The 22,312-nt window shown below is 39.1% G+C and overlaps 1 protein-coding gene across 2 annotated transcripts in view; it reads right to left on the reverse strand.

Moving 5' to 3' along the window:
- The window catches only part of PSPC1 (paraspeckle component 1), a 58,501-nt gene that overhangs the window by 29,864 nt on the left and 6,325 nt on the right, over positions 1–22,312 (reverse strand). For both annotated transcript variants that reach the window (XM_056858671.1, XM_056858670.1), the window contains exons 3-6: positions 20,660–20,755; positions 19,895–20,091; positions 18,486–18,570; positions 17,769–17,877 (exon numbers count right to left, since the gene is read on the reverse strand). In XM_056858671.1, the coding sequence (XP_056714649.1) occupies positions 17,769–17,877; positions 18,486–18,570; positions 19,895–20,091; positions 20,660–20,755 (487 nt within the window). The remainder of the gene's footprint in view (positions 1–17,768; positions 17,878–18,485; positions 18,571–19,894; positions 20,092–20,659; positions 20,756–22,312) is intronic.

Raw genomic sequence — 22,312 nt, forward strand, 5'->3', positions numbered from 1 at the left:
ACCGGTGCAAATACAGCTTCTCAACCCTTAACTATAACAGATTGGGAATAGGCTATGACCGTGTTGGCGAACCTATGGCACGCGTGCCACTTCCGGCACGCGTAGCCCTCTCTGCCGGCACGCGCGGATGAGCTCCAAAAGGCCTCCCGGGTCGTCTGTGCCCCTCCCTCTCTCAGCTGAGCTCCCCTCCCCCACCGTGTGTGCGTCGGCGTGTCAGCTTCCTGCCTCGCACGCACGCTGCTGGCTTCTTCCTCTTCCCCCCCTCTTGCCCCGCAACAGCTGCCAGGCGGCGGGGAGGCCAGCAGCAACGAGGCCAGGCCTCCTCCTCCAGGCTCCAGCAGCAGCTCCTCCTTGCCGCCTTCCTCCTCCTCGTCCCCCTCAGGCAGCTCCAAAAAGTCCAGCTCCAGGCTGCCACCGCCCTCCTCCTCAGGCACCTCTCCCCCGGCCGTTTTCGCCCGCCTCCTCCTCCTCCTCCTCAGGGTGCTCGCGGAGGGCCAGGCGGCCCCTCAACAGCTGCGCGTCCGCCAGATAAAGGCCTGCCGTCTCTCGCCATCCTCCCCCTCTCCCCCACTCGCACTGCCCCCAACAGCCAGCTGGGACGTGCCCGATGCCACCGTGCCGAGGCCCAACGTCTCCGCCGTCCCACGCCGTCACCTCGCCACCTCCCCAGAGCTGCCGGTAAGGGGGGGGGAGAACTTCAGGTGTGCGCCCTGGAGCAAGTCCTGGGTGGGGCTTGAGGCCCGACCCAGGACACTTTCTTTCTTCCTTACATCCTTCCTTCCTTCCTTCCTTCCATCCTTTCTTCCCTAGTTCCTTCCTTCCTTCCTCTCTTTCTTCCTTTCTTCTTTCCCCAGTTCCTTCATTCTCTTTCCTTTCCCAGTTCCTTCCTTTCTCCATCCCTCCCTCTACTGGGGCTGCCAACCTCCAGGTGGTGGCTGGAGACCTGGCAACCCTAGCAATAATGTCCAGTGGCTGAGCAGAGGACGAGTCCTGGAGAGATGCATGCCAAATACAAACAACTTTTTATTGAAAGGCAAAAGTTTGCATCATTGAAAACTCTTGTTATTGTGTTTTTCTTTTAACGCAAAATATGTGAATGTATGAGTTGTTTTTTCTAAACTAAAACCTCAGTATTCAGGTTAAATTGCAGTATTGGCACTTGGCGATAAATAAGTGGGTTTTGGGTTGCAGTTTGGGCACTCGGTCTCTAAAAGGTTTGCCATCACTGGGCTATGAGATCCCATGTTCTTTTCCTGCACTACCTTCCTTCAACTGAGATTTTCTCTATAACTCCTGAACAACTAAAGGAAGTGTGACAAGATAAAACTTAATACAACAAAGAAATATGGTTGGGTTAGAAGTAAGGCGAATCTGAGATTACATTTACGTCTGGGAATACTTTTGGATCCAGTATTACTGTTTCAAAAGCAGGCTAAGGAGGCAAATAGGCCTGTTCCCCCCCCCCCATAGGTTCATTTGCCAGTTGCATCTGTTACTAGAAAGAGCTGATCCAGCCACCATCATCCATGCCTTGGTAGCATTTAAAACATTCTACAAATTATTCCACTCTGAAATTTTTTCACACCAGTGAAGGCTCTTTTCAGCTTTTCAGAACATAAATCATTTATACAGTCTTATACTTTTTGTCTCTACGGGCAGGATTCTACTATATGTTTTTTAGAGGTAAATCCCCTTCAGCAACGGCTTAGCTTCATGCAATATTCCTTTCTTTTCAGCCTAATTATTTCCTGCTCTGTCCAGCTGGCCAGTTATCTCAGTGTGCCCACAGTGAGTTACAGTTTACAACTGATTCATGAATCCAGCGAATCTGCCAACTTTAAGAGACACAATCAGTAATTTATTGAACTGGAAGGAGAAGGGGGGAAAATTTCAAAGGACAGTAGCCCCAAGAAAACTCAACAGTGCTTTAATTGTCCACATATGATAGGCTGGCACTGCAACTGAGTTTTAAAAAAATTGCTACAAATCAGGTCTAAACAAAAAACACTTGAATTTAACAGGTTACCACCTGAATTGTCCATTAAAACAGACGCACAATGGCAATTTCAACTTAAACTGCTAGTGCAGAACCACCCGATAAGGGGTGGTCTTTGAAAAAATCCTCCCCAAAAGTAGATGTAGGGATTATAACTGGAACTTGCTGCATTACCCCAACAGTGTTGACTCTGGCAAGTATTGGGATGGAAGACCTCCAAGGAATACCAGGGTCATGATGCAGAGGCACCACCTCTGAACACCTCTTGCCTTGAAAACCCGGCATGGGTTGATATAAGTTAGATCTGACTTGACAGCAAAAAAAAAAAAAAGTCAACTCCACTGAACTGCCAATTTGTTTCCAAATATGGTTTTTGATGTTTAATGCTCATAACAGCTTAAGACGATACTTGAGGAATCTCAACCTATGACAGCCTGCCCATCATCTAAGGTCAGCTTTTAGTGTCATGTTTGGCATGCCTGCATTAACTTTGATTAGATTGGCAGACATGACGGATAGGGGTTTTTCAGCTGTTTTCTGCAGAAAATTTCCTGTCCTATGTTTGCCAGGCTTCTTCCCTTTCAGCCTTCTGAAAACTTATGAATGGGTTTTATTCTGGCGAGTATGTTTCTATTCCCTCAAGTTATTTAAGGCTAAGCAGGCAATGGCAAACCATGTCTGAATATCTCTTGCCTTGAAAATCCTATGGAGTCCTATGTCAGCTGCAATTTCATGGCACTTTTCACCACCACCACCTATGTACGGGCAGTCTGTGATTCTGTGGTGCAAAACTATTGTGTCTGGAAATTTTGAAGTGTTGGCACGTGATTGGTCAGTCGATCGTATTAATAAACTTGCCTTGACCACCACCACCAGATTCTGTTGTCTACTCATTTTACGACTAACTGTATTTCGTCTACTCGTTTTTTTACTGACTGTATTTCCTCTACTGCTCTGTAAAACCTAAAGGCTGTGTTTTTAATGACTGTTGTATTTTTATTTCATGTTCTGAGCCTATTTGCATAGGAGAAAGGCAAGAGATAACTCTTTTAAATAGGGTTTGCTAATAGCACAGCATATAAAACTAGCTTTGGAATCTAGAGGAACATTATGCTCATGCAAGGTTTTCATGTTAGCCCAGCGTCATTTTTTATTGTATTCCTTTAGCAGTTTTGTACAGTTACAACACCTTAAGCTCACAGAATAAGTTTTATAGTTCTGGAGTTTTTCAGAATTCTGTGTTAGGAAAACCCATGCTAGCATCAGCCATTGTTAATGGCAGGGTAGACACAATGCCAAGCAACAACTCACTCAAGAAGAGCATGAGATTCTGCAGCCCATGCCCAATCTATTAACGAATGTGGTTGGGCAAGGAGATCTCTCCAATTCTTCACCCCACTGCAGATCTCCACTTTGCCCCCTACACTGTTCATGAAGGTCTGATGCCAGAAAGTACCAAAATTTCAAGGGGCTCAGTGGGTTGCAGCAATGGAGGTCAAGACGGAATACTTATGCCTGCAGTGGACTCAAGTGTCAATGGAGTATCATAATATTTAACATGTACATAAAGCACTGAAGCACTCGAATTGCTTCTGGTATATTATATCAGCAATCCACATAATAAATAAGAAAAAACTATACAAATGACTGGTTCTTGTAGGTTATCCGGGCTGTGTAACCGTGGTCTTGGAATTTTCTTTCCTGACGTTTCGCCAGCAACTGTGGCAGGCATCTTCAGAGTAGTAACACTGAAGGACAGTGTCTCTCAGTGTCAAGGGTGTAGGAAGAGTAATATATAGTCAGAAAGGGGTTGGGTTTGAGCTGAGTATTGTCCTGCAAAAGTATTGTCCTGTAAGTATCAAGATAATGTGCTAATGAGGGTATGGTATGTTAATATGGAACCATTGTATCCTGAAGTGATCTGTTAATGTGTGTAATCCAAAGCTAATCTGTATGGCTATTGTTGAATGTTGTCTTTGTCTGGAGGTTTTTCAGGGCAGGAAGCCAAGCCTTATTCATTCTTAAACTCTCCTCGACAATATTTATACAAATGACTCACCAAAAGTCACTGAGTTAGTAGTGGTCCAAGTAAAAATTGATCCAGTGAGTTCCCAGTTCACACGGTTAACCACTATACTACATCAGCTCCCATATATTTTTAAGTCATAGCTGGGTACTGAATATTTCTTCTATAACATCTATCACATGGCAGGATGAGTAATACATATCATGCTAAATCTTTAGCTTTCTGTTCTCTAAGCAATAGCAAATAACTCTCAGATATTGAAACAGAGGAATGAATTCAAATACTCACTGTACACAAAGTGGGTTTGTCAAATACAACATGAAAAGTCAGAATACAACACAGTTGCCTTACAACACTTCAACTGACATTTTAAAAAGCATATAGTAAAATACATAAGAACATAAGAAAGGCCCTGCTGGATCAGACCAAGGCCCATCAAGTCCAGCAGTCTGTTCACACAGTAGCCAACCAGGTGCCTCTAGGAAGCCACTAACAAGACGATAAAAATGATAAACATTAATTCCATCAAAGCTATATTTGCAAATGAAAAATGAATAGCTACATGATGTCTTGAAATATTTAACCCAATATACAACTGACAGATATTAAAAGCAGAAAGGATTTCAGTTCCTTCAAATTTATAGACATTTTCAATGAAAATCCAAATATTCCCTCAGATGGTTCTGACTTAATAAATCACGTTAGTCAATAACATATTATTCTTCAAGATTTCTAACAATTCAAAACAAGATGTATTTAACCCCTAAAGGTGGAAATAAATCAAGTTTTACATAATCATTATTAGCCCTTTATATTCACTGATACATACTTTTAGTACATGTTTAATCATGAACAGCAGTACAACCCATCCATTCTTTAAAGAGCCCTCTCCCACCCCCACCCCAGATGAGCTTACGCAGAATACCTATGTTGGTGTTACCTTCTCAATAGAAAGATTATTTGCTTCACTCACCATAGAGAATTAAAGTAGCAAAAATGAAACATAAGATTAGAAGTCAATCAAGCATGTCTGGTGTAAGTGTAACATACTATGAAATTCAAATGTCATACAATGCAAAGGGTCAGATGTTTTAAAACTATACAAATGGTTTCATGCTGTGATCTCTCCAGCTGCATATTATTGCCTCTGTTTGCAATAAATGTAACAATCCCTTGCTTGAAGGGTTAGACTGCGTTTTATGCAATTCCTAACACAATCTGACTCTTACCTTAGTAGAGACCATGCCAGATCCTGTCATATAAACAACAGTATGCATAAAATACCATATATAATGCATATAGTGTCCCCTCCTGCCAAGTAATACAAAAATCAGACGCATGCCATTTGTGGAATCTCTCACCTACTAGCTATTGTTACAGAAGAGGGGAATGACCAAAACAGACTGTGGAAAATTCAGTTCCACGACTATGAAGAAGCAGAGAAAAGTCAGTCTGGCTTACTGAAAACTCAGGAGTATGGGGACAAGAAATGTTTGCTGGAACAGAAACTTGGGCAGTAGGAAAGAGGCCTCAAAGGGCTAATGACATAATGTGGGGTGTCTACTTGGTAAATAGAAGCAGCAGCAGGAGAGCCTGAATTTCTCCATACTGACTCCAAATGCCAACTCATACCTATGGTTATAGGTCTCTAGTTATACCAATAATGCACATAGAATTAACTCAAGCTATATTCTTAATATGCCACTGCATCAAAGCTTAGACCAACGTGGCTTTAAGAAAACTAATTTCACGTTCCCTTCTATAATTCTAACTATCCCAAATTGAGTAACTGAATGAAACAGCCAGGTCATATTTATCTCTCAAAAACTGCATACATGCTTCTGGTTAATGATATCTAAAAAGTATTATTTCACAGACAATATAAGCATTCAATATCAAACTGTTCAACTGTAAACAGTGCTTACCTGTAAAAATTCTTCAAAAAAAACAACAACATCCACCATATATTCAAACATATTGTTCTTAGGTCAGATTTTGAGGACCACTAAAATTTTAAGCAATTAACTGACATTCCTATAATTTCCTTTTCACTTAGCAGACTGTTTCGATTTTAGAACAATTACAGACAACAGTGACAACTTGAATTGGAGTGCCCTATAACTTAAAAATAACTTTAGTACCTTCTTTAAATGATTCTGCTGAGACCTTTCCTTCATGGCTGTAAAGTTAGACAGCTGATCTTAAACGAGAAAGTGCAGAAGGCCTCTTCAGACATGCCAACTCCCTGTACAAGTGCCAGTGGTTTGTAAACCACCTTGGGGGTCACTTGATTGAAGAAAGTTGGCACCAAAATGGTTTAATAAACTGATGTGCAAGAAGTGTGTATACCATATGGAGCAAATATGAATATTCTGCTGCATATGTACACAGAAGAAAACATTGTACAATGATCAGATAGACAATTCATCATACATAACATCCACATAAGAAATTCATCATGTATCATCACTCTCTCATTCATCACTCTCTTATTTAAGTACCCGAAAACTCGTCACGTGCAATTTACATACTTAAAAGTATATTGAGTTAAGAACTGTAAAAGGTTTCCATGCTGATCTCCATAAAGAAGTTCCTAAAACCAAACTGCCATGAGAAAGAAAAAAAAATCATTCAAGGAACCAAACTTTTTATTTTAAGGCTGTAGGGAATCAAATTAAATCTCATGCTACTGTAGCAGCAAATCCACACATGAAACCACTGGCTTATTTTGTTATATGAGCTGCTTTTAGAGCCATGAAACACTTCAAACAATCACTGTGGAGAAGCAGTTTACAAATATTTTAAATAAAAATAAAATGCCATGATATTTTTTTAAAAAACGAATAGATTAGCTGTAATGAACTTCCACTTAGCATAGTAAACGAAATAGTTTAATACACAACACTCCTACAGTCTACTTCAGACTAAAATGTGCCAGTCAATGAAGGAAACAAAATTACAATATAAACATCCCCTGCTCATGTTCCTGCTGATTCAGGACATGCAGCTCATATTCCAGATATTGCAAACAAAGTCAGGGCAGAACAAAAATACCATAAATGTTCTGACGGGATTCAGTTGATGTAACACATACATATAGCCATTTCTGCTGCTTGATGAACATCCAGGGCTAGTATGCGAAACAGGATGCTGGAATAGCTGGACCTCTGTGATCCAATCCAGTAATGCTCTTCTTATGTTAGCATGAATAACAATGGAATGCTATTATCCTTTCATTATTTGTACATGCATAAAATGTTGATCACAGAGAGATGAGTAAAAATATTTTATTCACTACGCCTGTGGGATATCTGGAGAAAGTTTCAACATTTATCACAGGCAATTTCTTCCGACTCCATCAGCCAGGCTTAAAATCGTGCCAAAGATGCTCAAGGTAATTAACTTGCTTCCCTCTCAATAAACCATTGTGCAAATTCCCCCCTCATTGTATCAAGAAGTTCTATTCCCCCCTCCCACATGGTCATGTTTGAATATTGGGGTAGGGCAGGAACAGACCAGGAAGGCTTATGAAAACATCTTATATTTCTAGTGCAGTTTCTCAGTTAAATAGTCACCCTTTTGGTTAAGAATAATTTCAAGGCTGAACTAGCTCTCCTGGTGGAGATAGCACTTTGTGTTCTGTCACTATTGGCCAAAATATCTAGGTTTAATAACTTATCGGCTGGCAACAAAGAGACTGGCAACAGTCCCCGTTTTGGGGGCCAACTGTCATGCTGGCTGAAATAAGCCTCTGTTGAAAATCCAACGGGCAAGTCAGTACCTGCCTAAGCAGTTTCTCATCATTTCATTTATTTCCGCTACCCACAGGCACAGCAGAACGTACCTTTTGCATCTGCTTTAGAAACTCCCTGGGAAGACTTATAGGTGTGAGAGATTACCTGCATATAACAGGCTCAGTTTTACGAGCCTACGCAACCGTCCTTCGGACCTGCAATAAAGTAGCCCATATGGTTTAATACAGTGTCTCTGTGTTGTTCCAACTAACTTTCGAACACTCAAGCCAGCTTCTTTGGGGCATGCTATCCAGTTTGAAATTAAAAGGAATCAACAGCAGGTGGGAAGCATTAAAGAGAAACCATAGCCAGGACTGTTCAACAGTGACTTTTAACAGATCGGTTCCACCTCCCACTTTCAGAGTTACATTAATAAAGGTGACGGTGGCAGCTATTTCAGAACTATTTTGATGTGGGATGAGGATGACAGCAGCTGGGGATCCGCTAAAGCCTTGCCGAAACCCTCAGTTTATTACACAACACCAACACTTTCTATCTTAATTAGTAGTTCTTCCTTTTTAATACATTTTTAAAGTATCTTTTCATTTACTCCACACATGAACATTATGTAATTGTTCATTTTAAACAGTCGTCCAAAAGGAAAGCCATTTTTTATCACTCAAAAGGAATGCTGTCAAAGGACGGATTCCCATTTTCCCGATACAGTAACCCTAAAATTCATATCAAGCTCTTTACAGCAGTTGGATGAGAAGGCTCAACTATCTGAAATTTAAGTAAGATGTTAAACTTTGAGATAATTATTTCAAATGATTAAGAGTTCCAACATTCAATTGATTGTAAAATTAATTGTAAAATCAATTAAATGAACTTTTGATTAATCAACACCTGTTTGCACAACTGACTAGTAACTGACTAGTCATTGGCTGTTACCGCACTTGTATTCCCAGCGATGTATTAAGAGTTTGAAAATGTTATAAAAAATACTGTTCGCACTTTGTTTGGCCCCTTTAGCTGTGAAGACGTCTTCCAACCATTTATAAGCCGTGGAATCCAAAAACCCTTTTAAAGCGATGTTTTTTACAACATTTTCAAACTCTTAATACATCGCTGGGAATACAAAGTGCGGTAACCCCCATTGTCTTAAAATATTCTCCCTTCTTTGTCTCCTACATAAGAAGGAATGCCTCTTAAGACGCTGCCTGCTGTGGCACCAGCTTAAAAAAAGCTGGTTAAAAAAAATTGTCCCTTCAAAACTAACATTTTCAAATATGTACATTAAAACATTTCAACCCCTCAATCAATTTTGTGACCTCAAAATGTGAAAAAAACTACTGTATGCAGGTAATGAGACTCAAAATTCTGGACCTCCTCCCACCAGTAACAATAAAAGGTGAAGAGTGGGTGGAAATACTGCATCCAATCCTCCCTTATCCCCCCTGAAGCCCCAATCATTCTCTGAGATTCAGCTCACGCCTAGCAGTCAGTGCAAGGGATGAAGAGTATAGGCCAGCAGTTCTCAAACTTTTTGAAGTTGTAGCAGATTTTAATTAAATCATAAGTTTTCTTGATCATGTATGTTTTCATGTAGTGGTGAGCTCATAACAGGTTCATCTGTCGGTCAATTTGACTGCATGTTTTATCTTTTATCTTTGACTGTTAGTTAAAGCAGCTACAGAAACATTAGATTTACTGCCTTTTATTGAGATTAAGATTAAGTTTGTCCTTCTACACTTGCTTAAAAAGATAATGGGCATATAGTAAGGCGTGTTTTACGTGCATCTGATAGGGAGGTGGTGAGCTCCTCCTCTCTGGCAGCGGGTTGGCCCCTTCTAACGCTATGATTCTACAATATCTCATTAATAGTTAAGAACCAATCATATATCTAGATTATCGAGATGATGAACATGTGTTTAAATCAGAAAGAGTATAAGATTACTATGTTCTATTTGTTGATGTGATAAGAAAATAAAATTTATCTAGGTACTAGCAAGAGTTGTTTGTGTGTGTGACTTGGGTTTATAGAAAAATTCCTAAAAGCATTTTAAAATAATAATCTGTAATTTGATTTGCTTAGAATTTTATTTTATTGGCGCTTGTATTTGCAGTTAATTTTCACTTTTTAAAAACTTCTTGTATAATAAACAGAAATTAAAGGTTGCAAACAATCTTAATCTTACAGATCCTGGGATATCTGGGACTAAATAGTTTAAAGAACATTTATTTGGGAACTAATTGACCCAGTTTCTCTATCTAGATGTGAAATAATATTTTCTCATTACAAAGTGGGACCCATTTTTAAACATGCTATAGGTTTCGGGGCCCATTTGCAAAGTAACTCCATGCTACTTTCCCTGTCCTCAACAGAAAGCATAGGAATCTCACATCAATAGCACTATACAATTTTATGGTGTGTTATTCATGTTTAGCATTTATAAACATTCAGCTTTACTGAGCAACAAGCTGGATTTCAGGCTATTTTGCATATGAAGAAGCAAAACCCCAATTTGCTTCTGAGCTTCCTACAGCCTCCTCTCCCAGCTCACCCTGTTCCTCTTCTTCCTTCATTGCATTGGAACCCACGAAACAGTATGTTGTGATCTACTTTAAGGACCCAATTGACAGTTTAATCACCAATGGCACAACTGAGGCTATTGCTCAAAGATCTCTGCAACAGATGGCCTGCAGCACTAATCAGACAGAGCAAGTTTAGAAGTGGATCCCACTTCAAAGTGTTTGAGAACCACTGCCTTAATTAAAACTCACATTTGAATCAACTAAGATTTCTTTAATCCACTGACATCTTAAACTAGAACTTGTGTTACCATTATCAGTTTCAGAGAGTTCCATAATACTCATGCTGAAGTTACAAAAACTAGGTGAGAGGTACCAGAAGCAAAGAATTCATTAACTGATAGGTACAGATGAACAATTAATACAGGATCTAGAAGAAAACTGTAAAAGTAGGAGTTGCAAACTCCATATTGGGGGGAAAGTAGTTTTCAGACACTGAAAGTAATAAATGTTTGCGTCCAAAATTAACAGGAAAAACAAAGCACTGATAGCGTTTTTTAGGAAAGATGCAACTGCTCTGGCATGCATTGATTTACTATTTATATGTTTAAAGCAATTTTTAAAAGCATCTGATTTCAGCAGGAATACAGGAACATATTAACCTGTACAGAATTCTGTACAGTAGATTTTCCCACCACTGAAAGTGAGTAATTGTGCAAGTAATTATGAAATTCCCAAAATTCATGTCAGGGAGGAGAAAAGTAGCATGGAATTAGGTAACAGATCATATTGTCTACTAGCAGTTTTTACTTTGTAAAGACAGAGTCTAACCATTACTCTAGGTAAAAAATGTTCTTTAGTAATCTGACATGAGGGGTCAAATAAATGTCAAAGTCAGTTACAGAAACAAAAACCTTGGGGATTGCATGGACCACACCGTCAGCTGCCAAGAAAAAAACTCAACCCTTTATTACATATATCTCCATTAGCAGTAAAAAAACACAGCAGCAAAAACAGGGGAAATAGTGAGAAAATATAATTTTGTCAATTTCACTTTATACGCTAACTTCAGTTGCTAATGACCTCCAAGAGTATCATAGTATAGAGTATAATTTACAAAGGTTATGGGCGGGGGGTTTGAACTCAGTAAAGTTAAGAAATTCTTGGGAGTATGGAACGGTAGAAGATTTAGAGGATTTTATCACATACACACCCCTGCACATGCTTTTAGCAGTCAATATGACTTGATTGCTAGACTAAAGTAGGATTAAATAAAATATTTAATACGTTGTATTAGAACTAGCTTCAGTGGCTATACATTCAGAATTTCTCCTACACTATGGTGTGAAGGCAAGTATCTATAAATAGAAAATTTGCCCTTCTTAATATTCCAAACGGAATCATGAGTTTAACACTTTCACCTCGTGTTGCCAGCTTCAACGGTAATGAACACCATTCAGTTACTCATACTAATATGATTCCTTTCAGAGGGAGCCCACAATGCTGCTTCGAGTAAAAAGCAGCTTGAGCTCTGGTGGAAAAGCTGCCAACCCTGAAAAAAAATAGCATCCTGAAGTCGTTATATAGTTTTGCATCCAACCCTTGAACTACTTTTTTAATCTGCAGAAGATTCAGCAGCACTTGAAGTTGCTAAGAAAATTATTAAAATTCATTCGTTGTAACTCTAAATCATTAGCATTACAATCCTCAATCCTGTCAATCAAATAAGGACTTTCATACTACCATTAAGGGGACTACACCAACTATATACATTGTGATCAAGTATCTACTGGGATTCAACATGGGCTTCAATAAAAAGCATTTCTCCCAATTACTGGAAATTCAATTAGTATTTGATACTGTATATTTCCAAAAACAAGTATGGAGCATTGTTGGTAATCCACAGAAAGCAGACTATAAACATACCCTAAACAAGGAAGCTTCGAAGCTTCCAACAAATAAAGCAACATACTTACCATTTATATCCTTAAAAAGCAAGTGGTGAAAGTGGTTAATAACAAACTGACTTATTTCAAACCTTCTAAAAGGAACAAAACAAATATTGAAAGTTACTTACACGCGTATACAGAAAAGAGCTTAACAAAACTGATTCTGCAGGTAGAAATATGCACTGAGCAACGAACTAAATCCTAGACTACTGGATTCAGCTAACGGATTCAAGGAAATGTTGCTTATTCTGCATTTTTATGTGTCACTGTCAAAACAAACTGACAGAAAACATTTGCTTACAAGGAGTCAATCTAAGTTATGATATCAAAAACCAGAGGATTATAATTAAAGTAGAAAAGAGCAAGAGTCCAGAGCACCTTAAAGACTAACAAAATTTCTGGAAGGGTTATTAGCTTTCGTGAGTCACACCTCATACCCTGCCAGAAATTTTGTTAGTCTTTAAGGTGCTACTGGTTTCTTGGTCTTTTCTTCTGCTACAGACAGACTAACATGGCTACCCATAATGATCTCTCTCAATTGAAGTTGAAGTTATGCTACATTTGCAATGAACTGTAGCCATGTCCCCCCTTCCCTCTTCACCTTAATTGTCCCATACATAAAGGTTCTTTCTAGCCTCACAGCCCCAGAATTCAGGCTGCATTAGGAGTTTGTCTATATACGTGACTGAATACATGGCTCTTCTTCCAGACTCAGGCCAAGCACCAAGGCAGAACAGGATAAACAAGTGTCATGTGCTGCCCACAAGGTAATGCCTGTATTAACTACTCCAGAGAGATTTTGCATCTAAGTTTTGATGTTATAAGAGGAATTTAAGACACGGCATGATTTTTATGGAGGGGTGGACCAGGGGCTTCGCCAATATATTTGGAGACAGGCAAGTGGCTAGCTGAAAGCTAGAACTTTCTACGGGAAAAGTTAGATATTACAGATCACCCTAGAGTAGGGATAAGACTGATCAAGAACCCCATGAGTGCAGGACTTAACCATATTGACAAATCACGATTAGAGTGCTCTACAGTATGTGTCCTTCTAGATAGCAAAGCAAATGAACATGAAAATTTGAACACTCCTCTTTTTAGAGAGATGGAAAGCACTCTGCATACATGAGTAACTCCCACTGTACACACCACATATTTTCCTTTGGAGGAAAAAAGTGGCAAGCCCCTGGGGGAACAGGAGTCTCCATACAAAAGAAGACCAGATGGCCTCAGACATACATCTAAAGGAAAAATTACAAGGTTTTTAGTTTCTGTATTTTCTTTTTAAAAAAGGTAAGATTGTGAGCAAATGCCAACTGAATGTCCATGCTGCTAATCAGAAAATCATAAAACCAAATAATTAAGAACTGAGGAATTATATTTTGAGCATATTATTTTGAATACAATATCTGCATATGAAATTGGATTCTACAGCATGAACTTTACGTCATACCTGCTCTACAAAATGTAGCCATAAAATTTTGTAGCAGCACCTCAGTCTCAGATAATGACAATCACTGCTACCAGCACAATGCAGTATCATAAGTCTCTTAATATCTTGGAACAGCCTTCTTTCTCAAAATACCTTTAAAAGCAAACTGTTGTTAAAATGGCAAAGTGAAATTTTTGCCTGTGATATCTTTCTGCTACCCATTCCAGTACCTCATTTTCTTCATCTGAATGCTATAGCCTATCAAATGATCAGACCATCAACTTTCAGACCTTAGTTCACAGTTGAAGTTTAAGGTGCCGGCCTTCACATTATGAATTAAACTGTGAGTATATGAGACAGTTCAAGAACTTAGTTAGGAATAGGATAATTAGAAACAAATGCCTAAATTCAACAGGTTTTCCTGCATTTCAAAACTTCTGCATCCATTAGGCTATGAATGGGTAAAAAGGTACTTGACAGTAATGTAGTATTATAGCACATTAGAAATTTAAAATTTGCATCAAATCTACATTACCCATTTCTTTCCTAATTATTTTCTACCCTAAATAAAGTTTTAAGAGTAATATAGCATTTTAATCACACCAACCCTCTCCGAGTTCATACATACATGTTCATCATTTATTTAAACACCAGATGACTTGCATGTATGAACCAACTAGCATAAATCACGACTGGGCAGATTTTCATGTCTTCTCACATAATCCTGAACACACTGGGGTTTTTTCCCAGTGGAGGCAGTTCACATATTCTACTGCAAATCGGCAGGTGATGCACAAGCAAAAGTGAATCACCCTGAAGTTATATTAACAAAGCTTTCAAGTCCTAGAATGTAACAAGATAAAAACATGGAAAAAATCACATTATAATGACATTTAACATTTTGCAAGGGGGGGGTGAGCTAAAGATTTTCCTTAGTCAAAGTCAGAAGCACTAATGCAAACAGAGTAAATTCACGCCTATCTTGCAAGAGTTATTGTGGGACAGCACGATGGTGCACCACGACTGGCATCAACTTCCATGGACCAATGTGGGCCCAAAGGTGCAACATTACCATGCCAAATGCAGCAAAACTACATACAGAGTTAGGCAGGAACACATTAAGAAAGGTGCAGCTTCAAGTGGGAAATAAAAGCTCAGAGATCCTTGATTTTGGGTGGGCAGAAAGGACCTATCAGAGTGAAATGTGAGAACATGGCAAGTCCAGCTACTTCCTTTCAACTAATTCCCTGAACACCTAAAGCATGAGTCCACATTTATACAAACTTAAAAGGGGTCATGGAGAGTCATAGTAATAAAGTTTACAGGGCCTCCACAGCTGCTCATGTAGCTGTTACTCCAATACAAAGGACCTCAGGCACATCTTACTGGAAATGACAGGATAGGGATGCAACTACATAGATTTTTTTTTAAAAAGTATCAAATTATGGGCTCAGAGACAGTTTAAACATTTACGAGCCAGGCTCACTTTACAGCATTCAGGGCATCATCTAAAAATTACCATGCTTTCAAATCATTGCTATCACTAAGCCTAATCCTACGCAGTTTTCTCATAATTTTATTAATGTTTGTGATGGCCAGGAGAAGACTGCACCCTTGTGATGGCCAGGAGAAGACTCCCCTCTCAGCATAGACCAATCGGACTCAAACAATCTGAATGGAATGTTGAAACGGAGGGGGGGGATCCGAGGGAAGTTTAACTGTCAACCACCAACCGAAAAACAGGAAGTTGGTTTTGAAGACAGAAGAGATAGGAGGTATCCTAGACTAGGAAGGGAATCCACTAGAGTCTGTAGTGTATTATTTTAGACAGGCAGTGTTTGGGTGCTGTTCCTCAATAAAAACATTGAACCGTAAAATCTGTATAGTTATTGTCTTTAGATTTTACACCTGAAAGGACCAACACTGTAACCCATTAAGCATAACGTTCCTCCCAACTCTGGCAACTGTATCAGCTATCATACTAGAAGGGGAAGGCATTACAGATTACACTTACAAATTAAATAAACTTGCATGTTTTGTTATATATGTGCCTCCCATATCATCCTGTAAAACCAACTACACACTCTGTAGGGCCCAGAGAAAAGTGCGCAAGTTAAATAAGATACACTGATAAAAGAAATTCACTTTACCTCACATGCCTGAAGTTAACAGTGGACCTGGTATAATAATATAACAGAAGAGTGTGGGTGGTGAGGTGGGTCACAACTTTCCAGCCTGAGGGACTTGTTATTGGCAAAGTGGTGTAAAATAAGATAACAAGAAAAATGCTTGGATCAGGGGCTGTGACAATGTACCTATATGATGAAAATGCTACCACTGCAATAAAGAACTAACCACTAATTCTAACCTAACTTCTTCCCCAAAACTTCTAATAGTTTCATTATTCTTAAAAAAGAAACTGTTACTTTGCCATTAAGCTAGGGGTGCTCCAAGTTCCTCCCCCAGAGTTGCTCCAATTTCAGCAACTACCTATGAGGTCTCCACAGGAACCAGGCATCATTGGAATTTTTGTCTGGAGGCTTCTGCTCCAGCGCTTCTCCTGAAATGTCTGTTTTGCTTGCTGAAACCTGTGTCCCATCCAGTTCAGCCATCCCTCTGCCTGCCCTCCTAGGAGGCCTACAGTGTCTTCCTTCTGGCATGGCTGGCACGGCATAACTTCCAAACCATCTGGTCATTACATTGAGAGGATGTGGCTGTGCTGCAGTTCCTCCTGCCACCATGGTTTACTACTCCATAACTCCACTATACTAGTGTATCTTTAGGCCTTCCTGGCAGAAATGGATTAATACCCCACCAAGCAAGCATAAATTGGTTATCGGATTGCTCTGTCAGTGACCCTTTTAAAAATCCATCCTTCTATTTCAGAATTTTTCAGCATCACTCCATAGATTTGCGGGTATGTAGCTGTTAACTTCCGACAATGGTTATAAGCAGACTTTGCATCTTGCTCTATGTAGAGCAGAAAGGGTGGAGCCAAAGTGTGCCTTTTGCAGGACACAGCTTAGCACAAGGCTAAGATAGATACGGAGGAGTTTTTAAACTGTCGTTGATAAATTGTTGAAATCGGTTGTAAGCTGCCCTGAGCCTGACTTGGTCAGGAAAGGGTGGGAGAGAAACTGAATGAATGAATAATAAAATCACTGCCTTGTACTAGGCTCCATGATGAGCCCTGTAGGCGCCACAGTTCAGTGCCCTGCCACCAAGCCACCAATAGTTTTAGATTTATAGATAAAGATTACACTTTGGAGAATTCAAAAATGCTTTTTACTTTCTGCACTATTTTAATTCCTCTGTATTTATCCTGTGCCTCTAATTACACTTTTAAGGCAGCTTGCTTCATGCTTTGGGATGCACGTAGCATGCATCCTGCTATCTTTGCGGCTAAGCATAAATATGCACATACTTTCAGCCATGCCGTTTGAAAATTTGGCCAAAGCCTAACAATTCTGCATTAAAAAAATTATGTTTTCCCACTTTTACTCTTATCACATAGAGGAAAGCACAAACGTGGAAAGACCAGTCCTGTTCATTCAAACTTTTATGAATTGATCTCTCATAATCACATCTTACATCTATTCAGAGTTGTCCAAGTCAGACAAGAGTTTAATATATAGAACTCTTTCAGTGCAACTTTAACACATTTTTAAAAGGAGAGGAATCATTCAAGCAGGTGTTGTAAACCCCACCACATATTGTGATGTGGTACAATCCCAGGAAGGCTACACTAAATGCTTTGTATCTGAAAATGCAAACCTCTAAAGGCCTTCCAAACAAGGGAATTATAGCACTTCTACTGGCAGTAATATTTAGAATCAAAACTTTAAACAGCAGAAATTAGATATAAATATGAAAAGCAGAAGTGTTATTGTCATTAGTTTCCAAGACATTCGGAGTTATCTCCATTAGGGAAAATTATTTCTTTAGGACGAGCTCATCATACTGATTCCAGAGGTAACTTTTAAAGAAATTAATTTTGAAAAGAGATGTATAGCCAGGAAAAAAGTACCTCAACTTTCCCCGATGCTTACAGGTATAGGAAAATAGCTGTCTATTTTTAGTTATGAAAGAAATTACTTACATTGTCTATGAAATTTGGCTTAAATCCTCCCTCCTGCTGCCTCCTCATTTCTTCCTGTTCTCTCTGACGCAGCATCTCTTCTTCACGTCGTCTATGCTCTTCTTCATGTCTGAAGGTTATACACAGAATACAAATTTCTAAAATACTTACGACTATTTCCATGCCAAAAACATTCCTAGTTCATGAAGATACAGCTAAAATGGCATGGAGTAGGGGTCACTGGGGGTATGGGGGGGAAGTACTTGGGAATTTCCTGCAGTGTGCAGGGGTTGGAGTAGATGACCATGGTGGTTCCTTCCAACTCTATGATTCTACGATCTTCAGTCTTAAAAAGAGCCATTTACCTTGACTTTTCTTTACATGTCTTAGATTTTGACCATTTCTGGTATGAAATGGCAAATATTTAATATACACGTCAACAGCCAGCCTATTCTGTAATACGTTTTAAAGGATCTGAAGTACTAAAACTGTGATAAGAAAAAGAGAGCAGGCACTAGTGTAAGAGACTGATGAAATGCAATGTCTGCATCAATGACAGCTATAAATATCAGATTATCCATTTTGGCATTCTATCATGGAGGGAGAAGAGGAATCTCATGGAAATTAAATAGGAAGTTACCAGGAGCTTCCTTCATTTATTTATAAGGCTGCACTGGACCAATGCTAGTTTAAAGATGCAACCACTTCTTTCCAGCATGACCTTCAGATGAAAAATACCTCATTTGTATTTGCTTTCGTTTCTGTAGCTCCTGATTTCGAAGTTCTTCCAATCGTCTCAGTTCTTCCTGACGCCTCATCAGATCTATGAAAAAGTCAGAACAGCAGCTAGGAATTACCTTCAAAACACAAATGGCTGTATGTCTGCAGTAGTCAATAAAATAAATACCAAAAAAAAGGCTTGAGGGATTGTCCACTAGTTAAATAATTGTTCTTCTACTGTTTAGAAGTTATACCTTATGAAATATACTAATGCACTTCATGTGCTGATCACCCCCTGATCTCCTGAGGAAGGACACAATACACCTAATAATAATAACAATAATGACTTCTGCCCTCTGAGCACTTATAAATGCTACGCTAGACTACATCAGTGGATGGAGCTGTCATTTCTGGTCATGAAAAAGAGAGCGTTACACAATGACCAATGTTAGGAACAAAGTATCAACAACCAACAGTGTAATGGGCACAACAAAGTAAATTGCCAAACAGAGGATGAAAAAATGTATTTATGCCGTTAAGGATACAATAATACATCAAAGGTATATTTCTCGAGCCTTCAGGGCGAGTTACATGAGTAACAGGTCTCCCATAATAGAGAAACCCCCAATACACATGAAAAAAACTTAGAACATCTGTCTAAAGTATGTCTTCTTAATGAGTTAAACCAACACCGGTAACACCTCTGAAGTCCCACCTTATATTGTTTCCAAATGTGCTTAGGAGACCTTAGCCCAAGCACATTTGGAAACAATATGAGGTGGGACTATAGAAGTGTGACCTATTTTGGTTTAATATATTAAGAAGGCATACTTTAGACAGACGGTCTAAGTTTTTTCATGTGTATTGGGGGTTTCTCTATCGTGGGAGACCTGTTATTCATGTAACTCGCCCTGGAGACTCGAGAAATACACCTTTGATGCATTTATGCCGTTAAGGATACAATAATACATTTTATCATCCTCTGTTTGGCAATTTACTTTGTTGTGCCCATTACCCAGTTGGTTGTTGATACTCTGTTCCTAACATTTCTGGTCATGAAACAGAAATGACTAACAATTTTCATAGCAAAAGTAAACTACAGTTTCAAGGCACATAAGGATAACTTCCACATCGATCCTATAATTCATGTCAATTCTTTAAAAGGTGACTATGTGTTTACAAAATGTCATGAACAGTAAAGGGTTAAATAATTAACATATCTGGAATATGCCAGATTTTCATAGTGGTTTTCCACTGTCAAATTTACTTGCTCAACTTCTTTTGGCACATGAAAATCTGGATGATACAGCTTAAAATGTATGATGACAATTAGATATCCTGCCACAAGGAAGACAATTCACTTGACGATTTCTAGACCTCCAGCCTACGAGACAGAAAATCAAACCAAATATACTATGCAGAAATACCTTGTCTCATCAACATTAACTGATGCTCATGTCGAGCTGCTTCCATTTCTGCCTCCAGTTTCTCCTTCGCTTCCCTGATGTTTCTATCGACTTGCTCACGCTGTTGCTTTTCCATTTCATCAAGGGCCTTCCACCGAGAAGCATACTCAAACTCAAAAGTTCCAGGTTGGGCAAAACGAGGTGGCTGCTCCCTTTCCCTGCAAAGGAAAGCATAGTTCACACGTACAGGTTTCATTCAAATAAAACAGCAAAACGCTAATCTTTGACGTTTTGCTTTTTTTGCCGTCTGCAGCTGACTGATGCCAACCCCACAAGGTTTTCAAGACAAGAGATGTTCAGAGGTGATATATCCTTGTCTGCCTCTGCGTAGAGACACTGGTATTCCTTGGTGGTCTCCCATCCAAATATTGACCAGGGTCGACCCTACTTAGCTTCTGAGATTTCATGAGCTCAGGCTAGCCTGGGCTATCCAGGTCAAGGCTAATCGTTGCTGCACAAAATTGAATTTTTTCTTCAAGCCTTCCTCATGTATTTCTATTACAAAAATAACGTATTTCATTCTCTCTAGCCAACATGGCCAAAACAGAGACAACATCAGTAGTTACATGTTTAAACAAAGAACTGCTCTAATCATCAAGAAAGAGATGGAGGGATTAAATTTAAAATCATTTAAAAAAATGTACAAGTGAATTCAGCACCCTCCTCCCACCAGCAGCTTATCTCTCTGCAAGTGCTTTTCTCTCAGATGAGAACATATGAACTTACTTATGATACTGCTGAGTTTTTTGCATTAATTTCTCAGGCAGCCCATCTTCATCATCAAATTGTTCCATAGGCTCTACAATAACAGGTCGAGGAGTTCTAAAAAAAGGGGGGGAGAAGAAAAAGGAGGTCATACATTTTAATGGATCAACCAGAATCTATTAAAACAAAGTTGCAATACAACACGGATGCCAACAGTTGATCACCCAACAAAAGCCAAGTTTGCCTACAGTTGTTTGTTGGGAGAGATGCTGGGCATTTAATACGGGACCTTCCACATACCAACCAGGTGCTAATACTGAGGCATAGCCCCTCATCTAAATGAATGCAGACAGCACAAGCAAAATTTGAACCTGTTTTACATTAAACAAATATTAACTGAACACCACACCATGAAAGTTTAAATACTTATCATAAAGTAGAAAAAATATACTTTAGATCAAACATGACCTGAATCAAAGCATTGGTGACAATTCTTGTGTACACATTCATAAATTTCAAGTATTTAGCAGTATGTGAGCATTCAACATTTAGCCTAATCAGAAATCCCCTGGTCACTGTCATAAAACCTGAACAATAACAGAAGTCAGCAGGCCCTGCTGGGTAAAACACATTAAACCAGAAGATCCAGGGTTCAACTATATTTGGTTAAGTTGGATATTTGATGGCTCCTTACAATAATCCTTTTGAAACAAACATAAAATCCAGAAAGATCTACGAAAGCGAAAAGAAGCATAACTCTTAACTCACATAACTAGGCACAAGTGAACACACTCCAACTGCCTGCCAGCAGCCAGGCGGTACTGAGCGAACAAAACAGCAAAGTAAAACAATGTTAAGATCAAAGAACAGCTATCACCACGACGGAGATAATGAGACTAAAATAGCGAAGATAAAAGGTAGAGAAACTAAATAAACGCTCTGCCACAAGTGAACACACAATTTCCTCGCTTATCTATACTCCCAGGTATTTTTATTTATTGTTTAAGAAATGGTGCTTTCAGCACATACAATTTCAAGCCTATTCTATCAGCACAGTACCAACAGAAATATTGATAACCTACTGCTCAAAGATTCACAACTGTAGTGGACATGAAAAGAGATGAGTTTTTACTGTACTATGGAAAGGAACTGGATGAGACAAAAAGGTGGCTGCATTTGCTGACAAAACATTTTAAGGATTTGAAATGGAAAACCCATCTAAGTTGTGAAATTAATCACAACTGAAAAGTAATAAAAAGTCTTCCGTAACTTGAGTAAGACCAAAGGTAACAAGCACTGAAGATAGCTAGGTAGCTTCATTCCTTTAAGTTGTAGAATTGCTTCCCTCATATTAACACAAGTAATATAAAGTCTGATTAGTCTAAGCACTGTTACAGGTAATGCTGCAGTGGTACTGAACTTTCCAGCCAGCTAATACAAATATCAAGCCCAGCCACAATTTTTGGGCACCTGGATACGGGTAAGCTTTCTCCTGTTAGCAATCAGGTATATTTTGTATTTTACACGGAACTGGCTTGTAAAATTGTGTACAGGACAAAGACTCTGCAACCAGAACTTATACAAGTTGGCTATGGAATTTACTTTCAAATTCATTCTAAATCCCTCAGAAGTTTTTCTGAATAGGAGCCTTCAAATTCACCTTTAATTTTAATT

This window comes from Euleptes europaea, chromosome 12 (assembly GCF_029931775.1).
Source record: "Euleptes europaea isolate rEulEur1 chromosome 12, rEulEur1.hap1, whole genome shotgun sequence".
In the NCBI taxonomy this organism is placed as follows: domain Eukaryota; kingdom Metazoa; phylum Chordata; class Lepidosauria; order Squamata; family Sphaerodactylidae; genus Euleptes; species Euleptes europaea.